Source organism: Pagrus pagrus (assembly GCF_965226575.1).
Source record: "Pagrus pagrus genome assembly, chromosome: 1".
Classification (NCBI taxonomy): domain Eukaryota; kingdom Metazoa; phylum Chordata; class Actinopteri; order Spariformes; family Sparidae; genus Pagrus; species Pagrus pagrus.
In genome coordinates, this window is record NC_140185.1 from 27,245,621 (window position 1) to 27,267,440 (window position 21,820).

The 21,820-nt window shown below is 38.7% G+C and overlaps 1 protein-coding gene across 1 annotated transcript; it reads left to right on the forward strand.

Annotated features, from left to right (window-relative positions):
• Positions 1–246: 246 nt before the first annotated feature.
• Positions 247–20,566, forward strand: chs1 (chitin synthase 1; the record flags this gene model as incomplete). Its single annotated transcript, XM_084373594.1, has 34 exons — positions 247–293; positions 3,725–3,860; positions 5,808–5,993; positions 6,782–6,983; positions 8,282–8,442; positions 8,727–8,802; positions 9,053–9,174; positions 9,819–9,996; positions 10,128–10,221; positions 10,549–10,645; positions 10,940–11,061; positions 11,253–11,348; positions 11,445–11,609; positions 11,727–11,874; positions 12,079–12,144; positions 12,241–12,416; positions 12,530–12,588; positions 12,880–13,080; positions 13,199–13,367; positions 13,605–13,720; positions 14,467–14,646; positions 14,767–14,871; positions 14,978–15,095; positions 15,598–15,679; positions 15,766–16,025; positions 16,314–16,423; positions 16,523–16,604; positions 17,067–17,220; positions 17,476–17,580; positions 17,863–17,973; positions 18,870–19,007; positions 19,114–19,193; positions 19,362–19,428; positions 20,478–20,566. 34 exons carry the CDS (start codon positions 247–249, stop codon positions 20,556–20,558), a joined length of 4,290 nt encoding a protein of 1,429 aa, XP_084229720.1. The 3' UTR covers positions 20,559–20,566.
• Positions 20,567–21,820: the final 1,254 nt, after the last annotated feature.

The following is a 21,820-nucleotide window of genomic DNA, read 5'->3' on the forward strand; positions in this document are numbered from 1 at the left end:
AGGAGAATTAAAGAAATAAAGGTAAGGCCTCTCTGTTTTCTTTTATTTCAGCATGACTTAATGAGGTCAATGCTGACGATCATTTAAAGAAATTATATTCTTTGTCATGTGTTAAGATTTATCTTTAAAATACACATTATACTGAAGGTAATCTGTCAAAAAAAATGTATGACTTCTGCTCGCTGTTTGAATATTTCCCCTCTGACTCTTCACAGGCCACCGTGGGAAGTGGCATAGGCGAGCAAGATGGAGGAACTGAAAAACAGAGGAAAGAAAAGAGAAGGACGACATGGGTAAAGAAAACTATTTCACAATGCGTGTTGCCTTCTGAAGGTCATCACATTTCATTTCTGTTGTATTTAAGTGGGTGACTGATGTTACACATGAGAGACAGAGGGTAATATGTGACGGCAGCCTGCTGAGCCCAGTTATCACAGTTTGATCTTCATTATCCAGCCTGATCAAATACATATTAGATGGTGTTTACAAGTTCTTACATACACTTGTTCTTTTCAAGTGTTTGTAAACTTTTGACCACGACTGTAAGCAAAATGACAAACTGATCAATGTACCTCAATTAACAACAGGAAACATAATTAGTCTTTGAATCCCACCTTCAAAGAAAGAATGAAGTATGTAAGCTGTATAACTTTATATGGTTCAGGTGAAAATGAATAGTAAATGACAGAGTTGGAGTTTTTTTACAGTGAGAAAATATGAGTCACAACTGTGTGGAGAAGGAGGTCTCAAGCAGTTACGAAAATCAAGTTGTTTTTAAGTGAATGTGAAAAAAATTGAGATAGAAAAATGGTCGCAAAACCAATCAGATTTAAAAGACATTCAGACTAAATGAAACATCACTGAAGCGAAAGTTCAAGGCTCAAATCCCCACATTTCAGACGTTGGATCCAGAAATTGCTTTGTTTTCTCGACAGATCTAGTAAAAAAGTAATTGAAAACTATTTACTAACCACTTATTGTTAGAATATCTAAGTGAAAAAACATTATTACAAATATCAGATGCTGTTGGTTTCTCTTCAGGGCACATTTTCTGTTCATAATGAAAAAAAAAACTAATTTATTCATATTTGTCTACATCCCTAGTTTGTCTGCCCTTTGGACTGTGCAATTGGTCCAATAAGGAAATAGCTTTTTGTTGTACTGCCATTATTTATGTACAGTAGCTCTGGTGAAGAGGTCTAGTTTATAATTTATAATTTGTCTTCAATTTCCACTTACTCCAACTTACTGGAAGTCATAAAATTACACAGCATTTCCTTATTTCAGGTGGTTACCCTGGTTATCCTTTAACCAATAAAGCTACAGAGGCTATCAAGTTTTAAAGTTGTGTCTCATTGTCTGTTTTAGAGAGACAGATTTAAAAGGATATACGTTAAACACACCGTGAAGTTTTGGCAATTCCACTTCCTGTCCATAGGCACACAATGTTTATTGCACTCTTTATCATTGTTAGGAGGTTAATTGTAAGGTAGATAGATACTGGTAATGAGTCATCTCAGTGATATATCATGAAGTATTGTATATCCACATTTCTATTTTGTATAATTTACGGTTTGAGGAAACAGTTAATTTCCCTTGTGCACTGCTGCGCTTTCTCTTTATTGCTGTGGCTAATATCATCCCCGCAGATACTGACTGCTGTTAGGGGAGTTCTGCTCCATTTAAAATATTAAATACGTGCTACAGTTTTAATCACATTCTCCATACTGGTTCCTCTGAGGTTGTTTTTTTTTAATAATACACTCTCTCTATGTTCTGCTGTCCTCGATGTGATTAGGAGAACGTTCTATTGGGGAAACAACTTACATTTTCAACAACCAATTATGATTTGACAACTCTGACACAGCAAATACTGCGTCAAATGTATCAGTGAAGTCTGAGAATACTAGCAAATTACTTAATATTTACCATTCATGATTTTAGTCGGACAGTACATTAAGAGTTATCCAACAGTGATGAGTGACGAGCATACAAGCGTGTTGGGAAATCACCAGAGGGTCAACAATTACATTCTAGGCAAGCTGAACCAATCTGCTATGTTCTGAGCTCTGCAGCGGCCTTGAGTAGAATAAAGAGCTGAATTATGATAAACACAAATCACAGCAGAACCACATTTAGATTGATGTCCCTGTTTAGATTAGCATGATAAAAAATACACATTAAATAGTTAATACACACCTAAGGCAAGGGCGCACATTACGGCAATAATGAATATGGTTTGGGCGCTGTGAGTGATCGGACAAAGTTGGAGTTGAAGTTGGCTCTTGTCTGTCTCCGTCTGTGTCAGCCGGTGTTGACAGTCTGCAGATAAATTAACATAGTGTGCTGCTGCCCATCGTTCCCCGAAAGCTTTTTTATATAACATTTGATATTTGAAACTGACATTGGCGACAAAAGACATCACCTTTTACCAATAATATTATGACGGCAGGAGGTCTACAGTGGTGAGCATGTAGCAGCATGAGAAAGTTAGTGGTAAAAATAGATACCATAATTTTAAGTATCTTTGCTCTTCTAAATTAAGCAGCTTTTCATTGCTATTTATGTAATGGCTGCTTATTTTTATGAGTCATTAAAGAAAAGAGTGTGTCACCATGCAGACACATACACTCTGATATCCCAAACACATATCCTGCCAGCGAGCAGATTTACCTGGACTTGCTTGTATTTTTGTGGGTTGTTGTGGCAAAGTCAAAGATCATAAAGTGCTATCAACTCAAGGCAGATAACCCACACCCTGATAAATTATACTGTATTTGACATTAATCAGCCAGCAGTGGATGACGACAGCAAGGCTGATAGACACTCTCGGGTCATTAGTTTGGTTCATAAGTCCAGTATAAGTACGTGCGCATTCTGTGGGCTCAATCAGCTTAAATGCCTGCTGTGTGTCATTAGGTTCTCCGGTTAGAAACCAGCCGTCATTAATCCTAACTTTTATGCCAACACCTTTCGTCTCACAGCATTTCAAACTGACTCGCAACAATAAAGTAGACAGATAAAAATAATATACAAACCAGCAAAAAGAAAACAAGGAAATATTCTGTACCCTGATCCATCTGAGCAAATGCACAATGTTAAGAGGTTGTTTCTTTTCGTGACTATGATCAGTGAATCATATCTATTGAACCTTCTGAAGACATAGTCCAACACCACACCCTGATCATGACAGGCAGTAGCCAGTCATCTGAATTATCATTATCAAACTATAATAAACATTTTCATTTGGGTGCATTTGCTTCCTTGTGATGTCAAAATGTTTCAAAGTCCGGCATCAGTGAATAGTTAATGGTTCTCACTGCCATGTAGCTATCTTGGTTAAGTGAGTTTGGAGTGACTCTCGCCTCAATACATAATGCGGGATAATTGTGATGTAGAGCTGCAACTAACTATTATTTATGATCAGCAAATAGTCTGCCGATTATTTACTCTGTCTATAAAATGACAGAAAAATTGTGAAATGAAGGTCATCACAATTTCCCAGAGCCCAAAATGACATCTTCTGACTGCTTCATTAGTCTACAAACACACCAAAACCAAAATACTCTTCATTACGCATCATATAAGAAAGAAGAAAGCCAGGAAACGTTTGAGACTTTTGGTCAATCAATTATCAAAAAACACTTTCAATTGACTAATCAATGCTACTGTGATGATAGCTGAAGTCATTCGACGTACGTGTGTTTTCATGTGTGTTTCTCAGAGATACATGGGATCCATTCCAGCTAAACCCAGTGGGTTCTGAGAAGGAATCTAAGAGACGATGTTTCCAGTTTGCCCAGTACCTGGTGGCTGTTTTTGTGGGGATGGCTGTCATAACCAGTGCTGTTCTCGCTAAGGTAGGATTTTCTATCCATCTGCCTGTATGTCTGCCTATCTGTCTATCTACTGGTGAAGTTATTCATCTAGCTATCATTGCTGTCGAGGCACAGAGAAAGACGTATCACCACAGTGTCACTGGCACTAAATGTGGAGCTTTAGGATAAAAATGTTAGGGTTGTTTTGATGCTCATAATAGAAACACCACCAAAATTGCCTTTAGTCATCTTCGATAAAAGTCAGAGTGCCCACAGCCTGTTCTCTCAGAAGCAGACTCCTAAAAACATACAGTATATATAGTATGTCTTCATCACGGTTACCAGATTCAATTACTGTAGGGTCTTTTTTCCTTTCTCTCTCTTTTTGAAGTCTGTAATTTGATAAATTACATGAAGCATTTATTTTTGCATGAATTGCAATTTTGCTTGACAGTGCTTTGATTTGTTTGGATGTGATTACTTGTCTGTCAAACAGTATTTGTTGGTTCTGTGACTTTTTTCCTTGTTTTTTTTTTTTGATAAGGTCAGAGTTTCTCTAGACGCAGTTCTTTTCTTCTTTTGTCCAGTCACGGTGTCTGCTGCTGTGCATGCAAACTTCCCAGTAATTCCTCACACTTCTAAACATATAGATGATATCTATTAATTTCTTTTGAGAGGAAAATAAAGTAGCTTTATATATATAGTATATAGTGGCCTATGTCAAAGAAGTATAATAAGGAGTGTAACAGGAACCTTGAACCTGCTGTGTGCTGTATGTCTCTGACTGGCAGCAGTGTTTGACATTGTTCCTGTGTTTAACATTTCCTTTAACAGTTCCTTGTAAATATTTAACCAACCCATGGTTGTTAGAAAACTGAATACAGTTGTAAATGTATCTAACTTTGTGACACACATTGAGGGCATAAATTTCAGGTTTTTATTAAAAAATGAATACAACATGGCTCGTGTACTGTGTGTTACGCACAACAGCATCTAAGCTAATTTACTTATGAATACAATTAGAAGAAGGAAGCAGACGTATGTGAGCACTGTGTATCAACTCTCTGACAAAGATTAGAGAGAGCAAAAAAGCGCTTTGAAGGGTGTAACAATGCTGTTGAAAATGAGTGTTGACACTGTTTCAAATAGTTATTAACAACAAAAATACATTACTTATGTGAAAATATTTCAGACTAGTATTGAGTAATTGTTTCAAAATTAGTTTCTGGTAAAGTGATTGCAGATAAAACTTTAAATTAAAACTTTTTTTTCATCAGAAAATGAATAGTTTACAAAAACGTGTGTCTTATCTGTCTCTGCCTGCCTGTCCACAAACAGCAAAGAGCTGTACTTAGAATTATTTGATCTCTATGTACCAAACTCTTCTCTCAGCAGGTCTCTTTTCATTGTCTCTCTATCAACCCTCCTTTCTCTCATATGTGCATGTATTTTCATAGTCTGCCTCTTTTGCCTCTATTCCCTAAAATTTCTCATCTTCCTCCTTCAGCCTCATCTTTCTCTGTCTTTCTTGAATCGCAGGATTATGCTTGGACTCGAAAACAACGAATTCCCTAAATGTCATTGTCTCGGTTTCACTACATGAGAAAACTGATTAAGTTTTTAACCTGATGAACTTCCCTCATGGCTTGAGGATAAATGAAGACAATAAAGCAATTGGGTGTCCTAGATAGGAGTTACAGTAAGGCACGAGGAGCTGGAAGCAGGAAGGAATGCAGGCAACCCCATTTTTTTTATATTTACAGTTTATAGGGTTGCTGGTGCTGCTACAAGCAGGGCTTTACTGCAACTGCACTTAAAACAGATGAGTGTCAGTCAAATGTATTCTTAAGTGCCTCTCTAAAATAGAGAGAGGGAAATATATTAAATATCTAACTTGAATGTGTCATAAAGAGTTGTTAACTTTTGGTTTTCTGTCTCATCTGGCCAAACTGGTTTTATTTAACATACTTTTGGTCTCTGTCCAATCAGGGGTCTCTGTTGGTGTTGTCAACATTGTCCAGTCCACACTCAGGGCGCGACAAAAAGGAAAAACAGTTCTACATGCTGATGTTGGTTTTCTGCCTGGTCTTCCCCAACTTCCTGGTGTTTTTGAAATCACTGTGGAGGGTTGCCTTCAAGAGCTTTGTCCAGCCCAATATGAAGACCATGTCATTTGTAAGTTTCTCTAAAGCATACTCATTTATGTATTGATGTGTCCTGCATTGCATGTAAGTAGTTTGATTTTGCATTTGAATTTGATGTTGCATTTACAAAACTGTAGTTTTCAGTAGTTTTGAGTGTGACAATATTCTGCATTTGATATGGGTTGTTAAACAGCATACCTGGACAATATCTGGATATTCAGAATCAGTTATCAGGACACGTGTACAGCGCAGTGGAAATATGCATCTCACTTGGGGTTTTTTTACCGCAGTTTACATCTATAGGAATCACAGAAACTCATGACTACCCTCCGATATTATCTGTCATTATCAGTCACTCACTGATTGCAATAACTAAGTAGGCTGCCTGGTGCACAAGTTGTATGAGTCCAAGTCCGATATCATGCATATCTGTAAACAGCAGAGCTTGAAAAACACAGTTTTTCAAAAATGTGCACAAGGGTGACAGTGAGGGTACACCATGGGAACAACATGACTGCAGTGTAGGGCATACATCATAATGTTAGTATGCACTGCTGCCTTTAAATGGGAAGATGAGTGGAATATTCATTATCATCAGTCGTGTTAACAGCTCAGTTGGAATATTTTGTTTTTGGAAATGAGGGGAAAAAAATATGAATATGTTGCGTTAACACGATCAGTGTCAGTATGATTTTAATAAATGATAAATGTCAATCTAAATCTTAACTGTGATGCTTAAATGTGACGCTGTCACCCACCTGAAACCCAAAGAAATACTGTGAGCTAACGTAATGGTGTTTGTCTTTGTGTCTTATCCAGATTTGTGCCGTTGAGTGTTTGGTGTCTCTTGGCACTTCAATCCTGGTGCTCATCGTCATGCCTCAGTTTGATGTGCTGACTAATCTCTTCATCAGCGGAGGAGTCTGTATTGTGTCTGCCATTCTACAGATCATATACCGACTACAGAGAGAAACATGGAAAATCATTTTCCCAATCTGCTCCCTCACTCTCACAGTTACAGGTAACTCTCTTTATGTTTACTCATTATCTGCACAGTCTCTGTCTGCCTGTCTGTCTTTGTTATTACTGGTATCACTCTCAACAAGAATACAATTAAAACAGTGGATATCCAGCATGAAGTCTACCTTCACAGACTCAAGATGGATCTGCAGAGTCTCCCAGCTCTATACTCCATGGACTAAAACTGTGCGTCACACTAAAAAAACAAAACTGCTAGCTCATAGGAGGTCATATGTTTAATATCCATGCTGACAAGTCTTTTCAAATTAGAACTTGGATGGGGGTGAAGCAGAAAGAGGAAGCCGACAAGTTGTTATCCTCTTCTTCCAAAATAACGTGTGCAGTAATGACAGATGTCACAGCGATTGTTTGGCTGTGTTTCTCCCACTTCTCCCACATTTCGGTTCATGTCTTCAAGTTTTGACTAAACTGAGGCGTCTCTCTAATTATCTGTCATGTCAGCTCTCTCACTCTCTTTTCATTGTTGAGGTGTGTTTTTCCATGGGATGTCTGATTCAGTAAGTCTGTCACCCTAATTATGACGGCTGTCTCAGACGAATGATGTAAGACTTGCTAACTGGCACGACAACACTGCTGAGTTCTGATTTGACTTTTCAAATACGAGCTGTAAGTAGGATGCAGGCTCCAGGTTTCATGGTGGAGATAAACACCTCGACAGTTCAGATTGTTTAGCAAGCATGTTTGAATACTGACAAACTTTCAGCTGCAAGGTGATGTATGTCATTCATTTCAAGTGGAAACAGAAAACTTCCCAAAACATACACTGTCAGTGATGTATTATACTGATACATTGAGGATCAACATTATTAGACAGATACATTCACAACATTTAATCATTGTGTCAGTCGAAAACGTGTTACAGTCACCATTACATCTTCTTTAAAACATATTTGCTGTTGCAAATCAGTTTTAAAAGTAATATCGAGTACCCAGAGGTAGATTTTGTTTGCAGTAGAGTCCTCATACACACAGTGTTGCAACAGTGAGCGGTGTTAGGGCTGCACAATTAAGTAAAATGTCAAAATCGCAATATGGCCAAGTGCAAAATTAAAATCACAGAGGCTGCGATTTTTGATAAAAGGTCAAATGTGTGCCAACACAGGACTAAAATGCAGTAATGTAGTGTAGTTTGTATTGTTTATTTTCAACAGCTGAAAAAATATCCAGGCAAATAATCGGAAACGACTTCAATATTAAGTAATAAGCTTGCATCCAAATTTGCTGACATAGTAGACAGAGAAACAGAGCTATAACACTAACTGCTTATATACTAAACAGGTTACTGCCTCCTGGGGGTTGACTACATGGTTCGTGAATCATCACATGTGGCGAATCAGAGCAAAGACTGCTATATCTACATTGCACTTGGAATTTTCGCTTCAATCCTCGTCTCCATTTGCTGGTGGGAAAATCCACTGCAAGCCACTAACCGCATGCAGGTATGTTTTTCTATTATGTGTTCTGTTGTTCTGCCCTCACTGCTTTTTTCAAATCAGCCACCAAACGAGAATTTATCCATGACCATATAAATATAAGTTCTTTTGATTGCTGCAAATTTGCAATCATTTGAAATTGTATTGCCCACATGGCCAGGTGTTTTTCCATGTCCTCCGATAGAGCTTCAGGCTGGATATTGAACTGTTTTGGTCCATTTTTAGTGTTAAAAAATATGATAACTGGAGTCAGTGAGACTCTTTTCTAATCTCTTTTCGCATCCCTGCAGAAAACGTTGGCAGAACTGGACGGTTTCAGGGACTTTGTGTTCGTGATCAGCAGTATTCTGAGGATAATTGTGATAGGTAAGTGTCAGCCATCAATGTCTGTATCAACAACACTTGAAATGTATTATCATCACCTGTTTGTTGTCTAGTGCAATCACCCGTGCTGTGTTCGAAGTTGCTTTGATAAAGTCCTCAATTGTTGTTTTCAACAACACTATCAGTTTTTCACACACACGTCACACACACATTTTTTTTATATGTTCAACTGTATATTTTACCTAATTAGATTGTCTCTTCACAATCATTTACACATTGCATTCTGTTGTAGGAGCGGTATACCTGATCTACCATAAGCTTATAGTGGGGGAGGAGGAGGCTATCGAATGGCCGGACTTCAACCTTGATGATGGTGTAGTCCTGAAAATAGGACTGGTGCTGCTTTTCTTGCAGGTAGGTAAAAGGAAAAAACTGACAAAAAGTTTTAGGCAGGAAGAGGTGAGCAGTAGTTATGTATGGGAGGCATGCGCATATGATTAACGTTTTTTTTTTTCTTTATTTGACAAATGGTCAAATTGCACTTGTCTGCTCAAGGTTTTGAACAAGTAAAACTGACTGACTGAAACATAGCAGCAGAGTGTGTTTAAGCTCATGCAATAAACATCATGCAGAGGTGCAGTAGTAACTGAGGGACTGGAAAATCTAAAGAAAATAGCCGCAGCACCTGGTTTATCGCTGCCGACGGACCACTGTGGTAGTTTGGAGGGTGCACCAGTTCCATCACTGTTTTACCGGACACACACTGAGAAAGAATAGCCTGTTATTCTAACATGATTTTACTGTTTTTCTCTCAATGGTCTCCAAATTGAATATGTATTCTTTCTTCACTACTCACTACTCAGAGCCTAGATCGAATCAGAATCTTGATAATTCCAGCAGGTTTAACTCAATCACAGATCAGAATCAGATATTGCTGATACTATTTTACATCTGTAGTCTCAAGTTAGTAACAGGCTGAAGTGAAGAATAAAATGTTTCCACCCCTGACAGTAATTTGCAGTTGCTTTAATAAATGTCCTTCCTGCGTCTTGTCTCAGGCCTTCTTCTCAGCAGCCTGCCATTGGTTTGGTGTGGTGGCCTGTAAGATTCATGCAGTCAGGATGAGTTTCGCACTGCCTGTATGTTGCACAGGACCTGCAACCCTACTGCTGGGCCTGCTACTTTTCCTAACTGAGGCACGGAAATTAGATGGAGCAGCGCACTGGAACATGACAGGTGAGTTCATTTTTTCCCATTAACCTGATATTGAGATATTGTTTGTGCTCTGCTCAATGTCATTTAAACTTACCTTTGTTTGATCCCCTCTTACCAAGATCCTAAAACATGTTGCTATGTTTACATTGCAGAGTTTTGTGCAAGCTTGAGTCGCGTGAATGCTGAGAACGAAACCGTGATTTTACTGGAACTTACAAGGAGCATTTGTCGAACTTCACTTGCCAGGTACATGTTTGTGTTTGAATATGTGTATGAGTGAGTCGGCAAGTGAGTGAATAATATTCTTAGTTGTATACTCTATACTACTTCGGACAACAGTATTGAGCTTTTACCTGTGGTGGGTTTACTATTGTGTGTATGTGAGCAGTGTGCCACAATTCATGCAGCCTCTGTGGTTTATTAATGTGATTAAAATGTCCTAAGAGTACATATCATGCACTGTCCTAGAACAACATATTTGGTCATTTATATACAGGCATCTACAGTTTATGCACAACACATTAAATCTATGAATATTTTGCCTAAAATGTGTGTGGGCTATTTGATTGACAGCTACTACTTCCAATGGCCTTTTTCATTGCTGGTTCTGGAAGGAGCATGTATGTGGTTGGGCTTCGTCTCATGTACCTACTACGTATGGAAGATCAAGGTATAAACATAAACATACGCACACATACACCTCCATGTCCTTCATTGAGGATAAGCTTCTTAAAGTGTCCATCACTTTGTAATTTGGATCAACCGACCCCTTTAGAAGATGAGTTCTGAGATATTTTCAAGAATCCATTTAATCTAAAAACACAGCCTTCTGCCAAATATTCAATATCACAAGTTATTAAGTGGCCCATTTTATTTAATTTTAGGTCTACTACTAATTTCATCAGCCCAGGGGGTTGACAAAAAGACAAACAGCTAAATGTTTCTATGGTTCACCATTTCTTAGGTCCAGCGTATCGAGAGAACCTCTCAGCTCTTTGTTCGCCGTCTCTATGAATCTGCTTTCATTGACCTGTCTCTGCTACTCAACACGAAGATGAAGGTGCCACGAGCCCAAAACGAAGAGAGGTAAGAGGGGTGTTAGAAGATACATTGGCATAATTCATTTTCAAAATATCTCTTCATGTGTATAAGATGTGATTCTCACTGTTGTGTTAAAAAAAAACGTCCTTATTTGGATTTCCAAGTTAGTTGTAACTGCACGAATATGATTATGAATGTATATGCTCAAATTCTCTCTCTTATCCTCTCCTCTCCAGCGCGGATGACATACAGAACTGTGTGATCTATCTTTGTGCGACAATGTGGCATGAGACCTATGAAGAGATGCTGAAAATTCTCACCTCCATGTTCAGGTTAGAAACGCTGTCACTGCAGACACCAAGAAGTACCGGCATCGAGGTGAATAGGCTTTTTTTCAGTATCGTTACAGTTGTCTGTTGTCATTTCAGGTTGGACCGCTACCGAGGTGATCCAAAACAGGAACACAAGGATTGTTTTGACTTTGAATGCCACATTTATGTAGACGATGCCTTCATGACAGAAAAGGAGACAGGAAAGAGGCTGGTTAATTCCTACGTTGATGACTTGGTCCAGGTCGTCATTGAGGTTTATAGGTGAGATTATCTATCTATCTATCTATCTATCTATCTATCTATCTATCTATCTATCTATCTATCTGTCTCTCTGTGTGTCCGTCCTTCCATCCAACATCTATTTATCCATCCATTCAGGGTGTTTACCAACAAAGAACCAGATGACGTGTCGATCATTGAGGCTCCCTACGGTGGCAGGCTGATGTTTGTCATGCCAGAAGGCAACATGCTCTATGTTCACCTAAAAGACAAAGCTCTCATCAGGAACAAGAAGAGATGGTCCCAGGTACGGGGTTTTAGTGGTGTTTTATGTGTTTATATATTCCTCGGGGTGTCAAGATTCTCCAAATCAACGATTTGATTTGACTTTCAAATTTAAGGTCACAATCCCATTCAATTTTCAAACAAATATACTATTTGGATTGTACCTCTGTGTCTAACCGCTGGTCATGGATTTTGACACTAAACATTACCTTATTGTGAATTTCAGATTATGTACCTGTATTATCTACTCGGCTGGAAGGGATACATCGTCAAGAACCCTAAGAAGATCAGTGTAAGACTTTACTGCATTCTGTGTAAAATGTGCACATAAGAGTTAATTAACAGTATAACATTTAAACATGTCAAATATCTATCCTGCTCTGTCCAGCGCCAGAATAACCCATTAAGAGCTAGCTTGGTCTCTTTGGATGGTGAGAGTTACGTGCTGCCTCAGGAAGACAACGACAACAAGAGACGATTCATCTCAGATGACCACACGTACATCCTGGCTCTGGACGGAGACACTGACTTCCAACCCAAAGCTGTGATTCTGCTTGTGGACAGGTCACTAACAGACAAATTAACCAACTGATTTATATCACCATGACTCAGGATTTAGGATTTGTATAAGAAATATTTTTAAAAGTGGTCATTAACATATGCATTGTGATTGACAGGTTGAGGATGTATTACAGTGTAGGTGCAGCCTGTGGAAGAATCCATCCCACTGGTATGGGTAAGTAGACCTTTTAATTATTCTCTACACTGTATGTTTGTATCTGGTCATTTGGTACAGTTTCTCGGGGGAAACTAAATAGCAGAAGTGGACGGTCAAATGTCTGTATGTGTGTGATGGACAGACCCTGTACAGCATATACATAATTATTGTATCCTAGGACACAAGCTCCCATAACTTTCCACATAAATGAGCAAAGAAGAATTGAAGAAATGAGCATTTGTGTTCCGTCTCTCATCTTTTTTCCTCCTTTCTTTTTTCTCTATCACTATCACCTGCCTACAATCCCAGGTCCCATGGTGTGGTACCAGAAGTTTGAGTATGCAGTGGGTCACTGGCTGCAGAAGACAGCAGAGCATGTGTTTGGTTCTGTGTTGTGCAGTCCAGGATGTTTCAGTCTGTTCAGAGGGACAGCCTTGATGGATGACAATGTACTGAAGAGATACACAACAACCGCATCCAGAGCTTCAGAATACGTGCAATATGACCAAGGTTGGCACAGATCCGCAAGTTCACGACCATTTTTGCTTTGACTAGGTTTGTCTCTTTATGTCTCTTATTTGACCATTTCTGTCCTTTTCTTTTGTGTCTCGTGTGTACATGTTTCCAGGGGAGGATCGCTGGCTGTGTACTTTGTTACTGCAGCAAGGGTGGCGTGTAGAATACAATGCTGCATCAGATGCATACACCAACTCACCACAGGAGTTCAAGGAGTTTTATAACCAGAGGAGACGATGGGGACCATCTACCCTGGCTAATACGCTGGACCTTCTGCACAGGTGACTGTTGTTTATTATTATTAGTAGTGGAGTTTACATCCTTGGCCAGGTACTTAACTAATTAAAAAAAAAAAAAGTTTTGACTGCAACTGTATGTTCTGATCTTATTCTATTATTTTCTGGTGTTTCAGAGTCATATCTACTGGCTATACATCCTAAATCAGCTGTTCACTATGACACAATGACATATACATTGTATAAATGTTAACTTTTCTGTGCTTGTGACTTTAATCACAGTGGTATGGAGACAGTGAAGAGAAACTCGTCCATCTCCAGGATTTACATCTTCTACCAGATGTTCACTGTCGGTTCCTCTATCCTTGGTCCAGCCTCCGTGACTCTCATGATAGCAGGTAGGTCCAGGTCTAGTTAATTAATCTACAAGTCCATACTTGTTGGGCCTTGTCCTTTGTTTGCAGTGAGACTAAAAATGTTTTTCTCCTCTGCCATTGTGTCCCTGTTTCCAGCTATCTATTTACCCGTATTATTACTTTTTATGAGTCTGTGAAGGCTCAATGCATCCATCAGATCAAACTGTTTCTGCAATCACATGAGCTTAGTGAAAACAATCATTTATTGTGTTTTTCTCTAAAAGTGTATGATAAATAATAGATATATTATAAATAAACAATTTGCTGATCATAAAATTGTTCAAATCTTCATCCTATAGATTTCCTCAGGAGTCTGCGGCTCACTTTCATCCAGGCTTTTGTCTAACACGAGAGTGGTGTGCCTCACTCAAGCTATACTGCAGTTTGCGATAGTCACATGATCCTCACTGCCAAATTGTTTCCTTAGAAGATATCTATTGCGAGCTGTCATATCCTAATTAGCTGGTTTCTAAGTATGGCCTCTGGACATTTTGACATTTGCATCATAAATTTTATTCACTGGAATTAATGGGCCAGCATCTTGGAGTACTGTATCTAGTTTTCCTCAAACATCCACAGACTTTACAATAAACGGTAATCATAGTAATAGTGGCTACCAGGACAAGCACCTTGCCCCTAGAGATCTGTATTAATAACTTGATCCAGGACCACCCACTTGCACCTGTTCTTTATTAATACCTCCCTCTCTTTCTGTCTTTTTCTGCCAGGTGCTTTCCAGTTTGTCTTCAAACTCGCCGGTACACTTTCCATCATCATCGCGTGCATTCCTCCCGTGTTCTACATCATCGTCTGTTTCATAACCAAGAGTAATACCCAAATAACCATTGCGGCCATTATGAGCGTTCTGTACGCGTTCCTCATGACTGCATCCTTCTTTTCCATCATCGGTGGGTAAAAACTCTTTGTGACTTCATATTACTGTCTGTGTGACGTTTTGTCTAAAATTCTGTTAGTAAATGTATTTTAAACCCTTAAATGTCCATGCATACATCGTATTTCCCTTTTAGGTGACATGGTGATGCAGGGCACCTTCTTGACCCCCACTGGCGTGTTTTTGGTTTCTATGACAATCATGTACCTGGTGACAGCTATACTACACCCTGAGGAGTTTGGTATGGTGTGGCTTAATATTGTAAACATTATTTTCACATTTTTATGTTATGTTACATGTTACGTAATGGTTTATGTAATGCTTTTTTATGTTATTTTCTCCTCCAGGGATGATTATCTACGGTCTGATGTATTTCATCTGCATCCCCAGTGGATACCTCCTGCTGACCATCTACTCACTGGTCAACATGCACATTGTGTCCTGGGGCACAAGGGAAACCAACAAGTAAGGCACTGATCATTATTAGAAGGAGTAGTCGCACCTTCAGCAGCAAACAAGAAGTGAACCCTGCAGTTTCCAAATCAAATTATCCCTTGATCGAAGGACAATCTCTTAGTTAATAAAGCCGGGTTCAGAATACAGGAGTTTTGGGCTGATCTTCCCCCAACTTCCGATAACTGAAGGAGAAATCTAGTCTGGGAACTTGGTCAGCACTGATGTTCGGGCCAGATTATCTAGAAATGTGAAGGGTTTTGAGATCCAGTCATAAACCTCCTGAACTGCTCACAGACCAATTGGGGCTGCTCAGATTATTTCACATATTTAACATGTTTGATATTTAGGAGTTAGAACCTGGATGATTAGGTCAGTACTATTTGAGCATGGCTGCAATACCCAGAGAAACATTGGAGGAGTTTGGTCATGTAAAAAAGAAAAAAGTAGTAAAACAGGCAACATAGTGTTTTATTTTTCTGACCGTCCTTCCTTCTGTCTGTCTGTCTGTCAGGGGAGAAGGAGAAGTGAAGAAGAACAGTAATCTTCTGTGTGACAGAAACTGTAAACTCTGCTGCTGGGACATGAAACTACAGGTACTGTTACAGAACAGCCATACTGACAAGCCTTCCACCAGATGAATAGACAGACAAATTAATGATCTTATCTTGTTGTTTTACAGGTAACGCAGGAAACAGAAAATCTGATGATTCAACAGATCACAGGTCAGGTTGCACAGCAAGCCCCTCCCCTTCCAATCACCAACCATGAAACACCTCAACAAGCAGCTGCAAAGATGGAGCCTCAAGCCAAAGTCGACACGAGGATGGAAGCAGATTTGGTTGTGTCAGGATCTAAGTCACCGTCAACTGCCAGTTCGCCAAGTGATGAACCGATCAGGAAGGCAGTAGTAGCCTTTGAGGATCAGTCTAGTGTTTCTAGGTATTTGTTTTATCCTTTTCTTTCTTCTCTTCCTTGATCATTAATCTATTTGGCCACTAAATATTTTATTTAATCCTTCAGAAATCTGTACTTCCATTAATCAATCCGCTGTGACACATACTGACGTCTGCAGACCATCAAACATAGTACAGTGTAGCTCAAGTCCCAAACTGAGGACACTCGGCTGTTCCTCCTTCCGTCCTTGTAGAAGGACAACAACACATACACACTAGAAATGTGAAATCCATACCGCCCAACACTGACAAAAATGTGTGTGCCTGTGTGCAGTGATGACAATGGTGAACGACTGAGCTTATCGAAGAGTATGTTCAGTGAAGACGGTGATGATGAAGGTGGCTTTAATGACCATGAGGAAACAGAGGAGTTCCCTATCAGTGGTGAGAAGCACTTTACAATGTATTTTGTCCTGAATACTTCATACAATTCATTATGTAGAAACCAGTATAGCATGCTATAATAACATTACTTGTGCATAGACTGGGTGGAGCCAGTGAAAGACGAGTTTTTGAAGAAGCTGACCTATGCCAACATGAAAAGAAATCTACAAGAACAAATACGGTAAAAATTTACATTTTACAGAGAATTTTATGTTTGATATTTTCTCAATCACCAGGCTTTTGTTACAACATCCACAATATGTGGTGAACATCACTGAAAGCAAATTATAGACTATTTTGTTTCTGTTTCTATACATGTGTGTATATGTTGTACTAATGTTGTAACACTGGCTTTAGACAAGCTCCTGGGCAAATCTAAAACTTGTATCGAATGTTTTAATAGTAACCTGGTGAAAAAAATATTGTATGCTAGTCCATGTATGTGTGTGTGTGTGTGTGTGTGTGTGCGTGTGTGCGTGCGTGTGTGTGTGTGTGTGTGTGTGTGTATTGTTAACTTGCAGGTGTCTCCAAGAATAAAATTTTTTTTAAATCACAAATTTGTGTTGTTCATTATGTTTTCAGTCAGTTAAAACTGTACAACTGTAACATGACAGTTGTTTTTTTGTGCTTTTCTTGACCTCAGATACGCACTTCGTGACAAAGCTGAGGATGAAACTTGTGAGGAGCTGGTCGCATTGTTGACAGATGTCCTTAACAGAGAACTAAGTGGAGACGGGCCTGAGGATGTTCAGTCAGAAAGCCGGCTGGAGGAGTTACGACATGAACTGGAATCCCAGGTAATAATAATAATTATGATAATAATAATAATAGCAATCATCGCACATAAGGAGTTGGATTTGGTTTTAAAATAGTCACAATGTGTTTTCTTTCTTTTAACATTACTCTTCTATAACATACACATTAAGTAAAATGTATGATTATATTATATCAAATTGGAATGCTTTTATTTATAAGGCTCTTGATTTTATGAAAGGCAAAAGAGGAATCATTTTATTCTTATTAATAAGTAACTCACTTTCTCTGTCTCCCAGGCTCGCCATTACCTCAGGAGCGCTAAAATGGATAGGTTATTGAAGAGAGTAAAGCGAGCCATCGAGAAAACACTGACTGCCCCACAAGTGCAAAAACTGGACGAGGTAAGATGCTTTTTTCGTTACCGGAAGCAAATACGGTCTGTCTATTTCTGTACAGAAAACAAATAGTAACTTAAATAGGTAGTTAAGAGAAAGTATTGATACAACAATACTTCACGCCTTATGGGTTCAAGACAGTAAGGTGAAAAAGCCAGGTGTTGCACAGGGTTGATAAAGCTGTCAATCAATCGATCAATAAAAAAATAAGTTACCATCTTAAAACAATTTTTCATGATCATCTTTGTGATCTCAGATAATTAAACAAGTTTGTGTGTGTGTGTTTAGGGTGAGCACGACTTCTGGAACAAGTTAATCGAACGCTACTTGAAGCCTATCGTTGAAACAAAAGCACATCAGGCGGAGGTCACCAGAGAACTGAAGTCACTGCGCAACAAGGTTAGCTCTCTGCCTCTACTGTTTGTGCTAATATGTCTGTTTTTTGTGTTTGTGGCATTGGTTCTGTCTCACATGAAGTGTGCATCTTTGTTGTTTGGACCTTGAAATACAATGTATGATTATTAGTTTAATATCTGTTTATTCGTTAAAAATGAGTCTGTATCGTGAAAAGGTCTACTAAAGGAACTACTACAGAGAGGGAGAGGCCAAAGGTCAATCAGAAAATTGCTGTCCTGTTATTTATGTTTATTGCTCTTCTGATTGGCTCGGTTGACTTTGACCGCTGTCAAGCCACTCACAAGCTGAGTGTTCCTCAGTGCACATGTCATGATGTTTGAGGCAACCATGAGTCATTCATCTCATATCTTGTCACGCTAACATTGCTGGGACTAAAGTTGACATGTTTCAATATTTAGTATGAAGACTTTTGTTAAAATAATTCTGCGTTAATTTAAAACTGGAGGAAGGAGATCGGACTCAGCTCAAAGTTCAAACAAGGTTTTAATCTTGTACAAGAGGAGCGTTCACAGGGCAACAGGCAGGTCAGTTACAAAGTGAAGGAGGAAACCTTGGTATTTCTCTCTCTCTCTCTCTCTCTCCCTCTCTCTCTGTCTCTCTCTCTCTCTCTCTCTCTCTGGGTGTGTTAACAGCTCCTAATTTATGCCTTCCTGCAGAGAAGAGAGTGTTTACCTTCAGTGATTACTCAGTACCTTACATGGGTCATAAAACAACATAAAACAAGTCATAAAACAAGGTCACAGGTTACAGGTTACAGGTCACAGTTCACGTTAAACAGGCTCTTTGAATAGGGCTGTGTACAACTTCAATTCACATACCTCTACATGAAGTACAAAATTCTCATCACAACTTTGAAAAAGTATATTCTGTCCCCACAGGCAGTCTTCCTGTATTTCATCATCAACGTGCTGTGGGTGGTAGCTACTTTCTTCCTGCAGGCCATTGGAAATGATATCATCAGCATCAAGATCCCCAAATACGTACCAGGCAAAAATACTACGGGAGAATTTCTCAAGGTGAGACAGACAAACTGGACTGTGGCATGTTTTTAAATGTCTGTCAGAATTGCTGTGACTCCTAGCTGAAACGCTAATAACTATTATTGCCACTTTGTGTTGACAGGTGGAGCCTCTCAGTTTGATGTTCCTGTTGTCTTTTGCTGTTCTTCTCCTTGTCCAGTTTCTGGCCATGTTATATCACAGGTACGTGCACACATACACACTCAAACAAATATGTGGATGTGCCACACACCCACTGAATTCTCGTTGCTTCACATTCAGTTTTACTACTTACTTACTTTTACCTTTACTTTTACTACTTTTTTCCCCATATTTTACTTGTTTTCATCTTGGTGTTTCTCTTTTTTGCAGGGTCTACACTCTCATCCATGTGGTGTCCTACCGCAGCTCAGAGAAAGACTACAAACAGAGAGACGATGTAAGTAACAACACTAACTGCACGTGTACAAATACAACTGCAGGGAATTAACTTGTGTGGTAGAGGACTTAGGGAGGCTTGATTATATTAAGGCACTATGCTACTTGGCCCTCTCAACATAACATTGTTGCCATGAAAAGAGAAAGATTAAAGCATCGAGCAACTACACACAAATCTAAACCTAAGCTCAGACACCCAAACATTATGACAGTCTCCAGGAAAGTGGCTTGTGCATCACGAACAAAAACTCAAGAAAGTACTATTCAATCTCTGACAGGATTCACATGAAGAGTTAATTTGCAAAAACAGATATAGAAAAAGAAAAAAGAAGTTTGAAATATCTTATCAAAACAACTCAACACCAGTTTGATCGATATTCCCCGAGTTGCACAATTAAATAATGATTTTCTGGGAAATAAATGAAAACAGAGATAACTGCTTTTGCAAATCAACCTTTCACATACAGTATGGTATAATCATAATAAATTTAAATATGAGTTTAAGAAAGGAAATAATTTATTTTGGTCAAAGATTTGTCGTAGCGGTGTGATGGGAAAAGTGTGGGGAAGTTGAATGACACTTCATCCTTCAATGTACATAACACAAGGCTGAAATGCAGTTCTGTTTCTGGTTGCAAACGAAGTACAGATCTGTCTTGACAAGCACTGGATTGGCTTTTACAGCATTTAATTGTCACAAATAGATAAACTGATGAATTCAGTCAGTGTGCCACACCATTAAAAAAAGACATGTCAGCTGGCTCCATATAGGAGCAGTATTCTTCTTCTCTGATATATTTTGGTGTCCAAACCTTTCCTGTATTGTTTTCCTCCCGGATATCCCGGAGGAGTGAGAGTGCTAATCAACAGATGGCAGCTTCACCTGCGTTTTTATTGGAGGACATGTCACCAGACGTGCTGAATGAGATTTAAAAACACTTCCGGATATATTCATTGTGCATAAAAAAGACATGATATCAAACTCTCGATTGGAATAATTGTGTTTCTTTATTGTCATGAAATCTTTCCTGTGCCTTCCCTTTCTCCTAGGAGAATGATGACCTGGGCGTGACTTTGGAGAATATGATGACCAATAAACTTCAAGATACCGACGATGATGTAGTGATGTAGTCAGAAAAACAACCAACTGTACCAATCAGCGGATCTCTTGCCATTTAAGGGCTGGCATTTAAATACTTCTTTATCACAGCTTCAACAATGCATAAGTACTGTACATTCTAATGATCAAAAAGCAGAAGGTAGCCCGTCAGTCCGTCTTTGTGGACGGGCCATGTTTTAATCAGTCACAGTGACAGAAAATCATCTCGTCTTCAGTGCTTCTTCAGCAGCTGTTTTGCCTCTCGGCTAAAAAGATTTGAGTGTGATCCAGCTGGGAAGGCAAAATCGCACAAGGGAAATTAACCATAACAGATCCAATAATCTTTGTTTGACAATATATAATGAGGAAATATTAAGATGTGAGCTCAGGTTTTTACACAATGGGATATCAAGTAGGAGAGTTTTTAATGATGGTTTTATTTGAATGTATTTGCTCTGAAGGCTTGTATTTATTTTATTCGGAGTGTAATTGACTGAAGACAGAGGGTGCACATTTCATTGTACAATGATTTAGGAGGGTTGATAACCAATTTAGAAGGATCTTGTGCCAGTGTCAACTGGTGTCTGTTCTGTTTTTTGCTTGTGTGTCTACATCAGAATATTTTTTTTCAATGAATCTGGATGTATGGAGGCAAATCATGTAATTGAGCTCCATGTTTTAATGTGTTGCTGTCTCTGCCAGCCCCTCATAGACTTTTAAATGCGACATTTGCACATGAAATAGTCAGAAATATTTTTACATTTTACTTTGACCTTACATGTTATATTCTAGTTTGATGTCATTTTCATGTGTTGACTTTTTAACATTGTATAAAGATGGTATCAGTGTAATTATGTTTACCAATTACATATACAAATTGTATGTAAAACTGATTCAATTAAAATAAATGTAAGAAATACAGCCTTTTACGTATTAATTGTATTCAAACATATCTAAATTAAACTTACGAGGTCTGACTTATAACAGGCATGTCTTATTTATGTTGCTCATACCACTGGTTTGTACATGTGGCGTTACAGGGAGTGAGCCAAGTTTGACTGTTGTGCACCACAATCCTTCACTGAAAGGGATTTAGTGACGAAGGTAAAGACAGAGCGGGTAGTGCAACCTATTGTTACTTATAATTTAATTTCTCCTAGGTCTGGTGTTCTCTCCTGGCAGTCCCGACTCTAAAACATAAAATCATTTTACATTTTTAGTGTTCTTACAGGGCAGTCAACACTGAAAATTATACTTTAAACCTTTTGTGTTTGTGTTTTATTTCACAACCCCT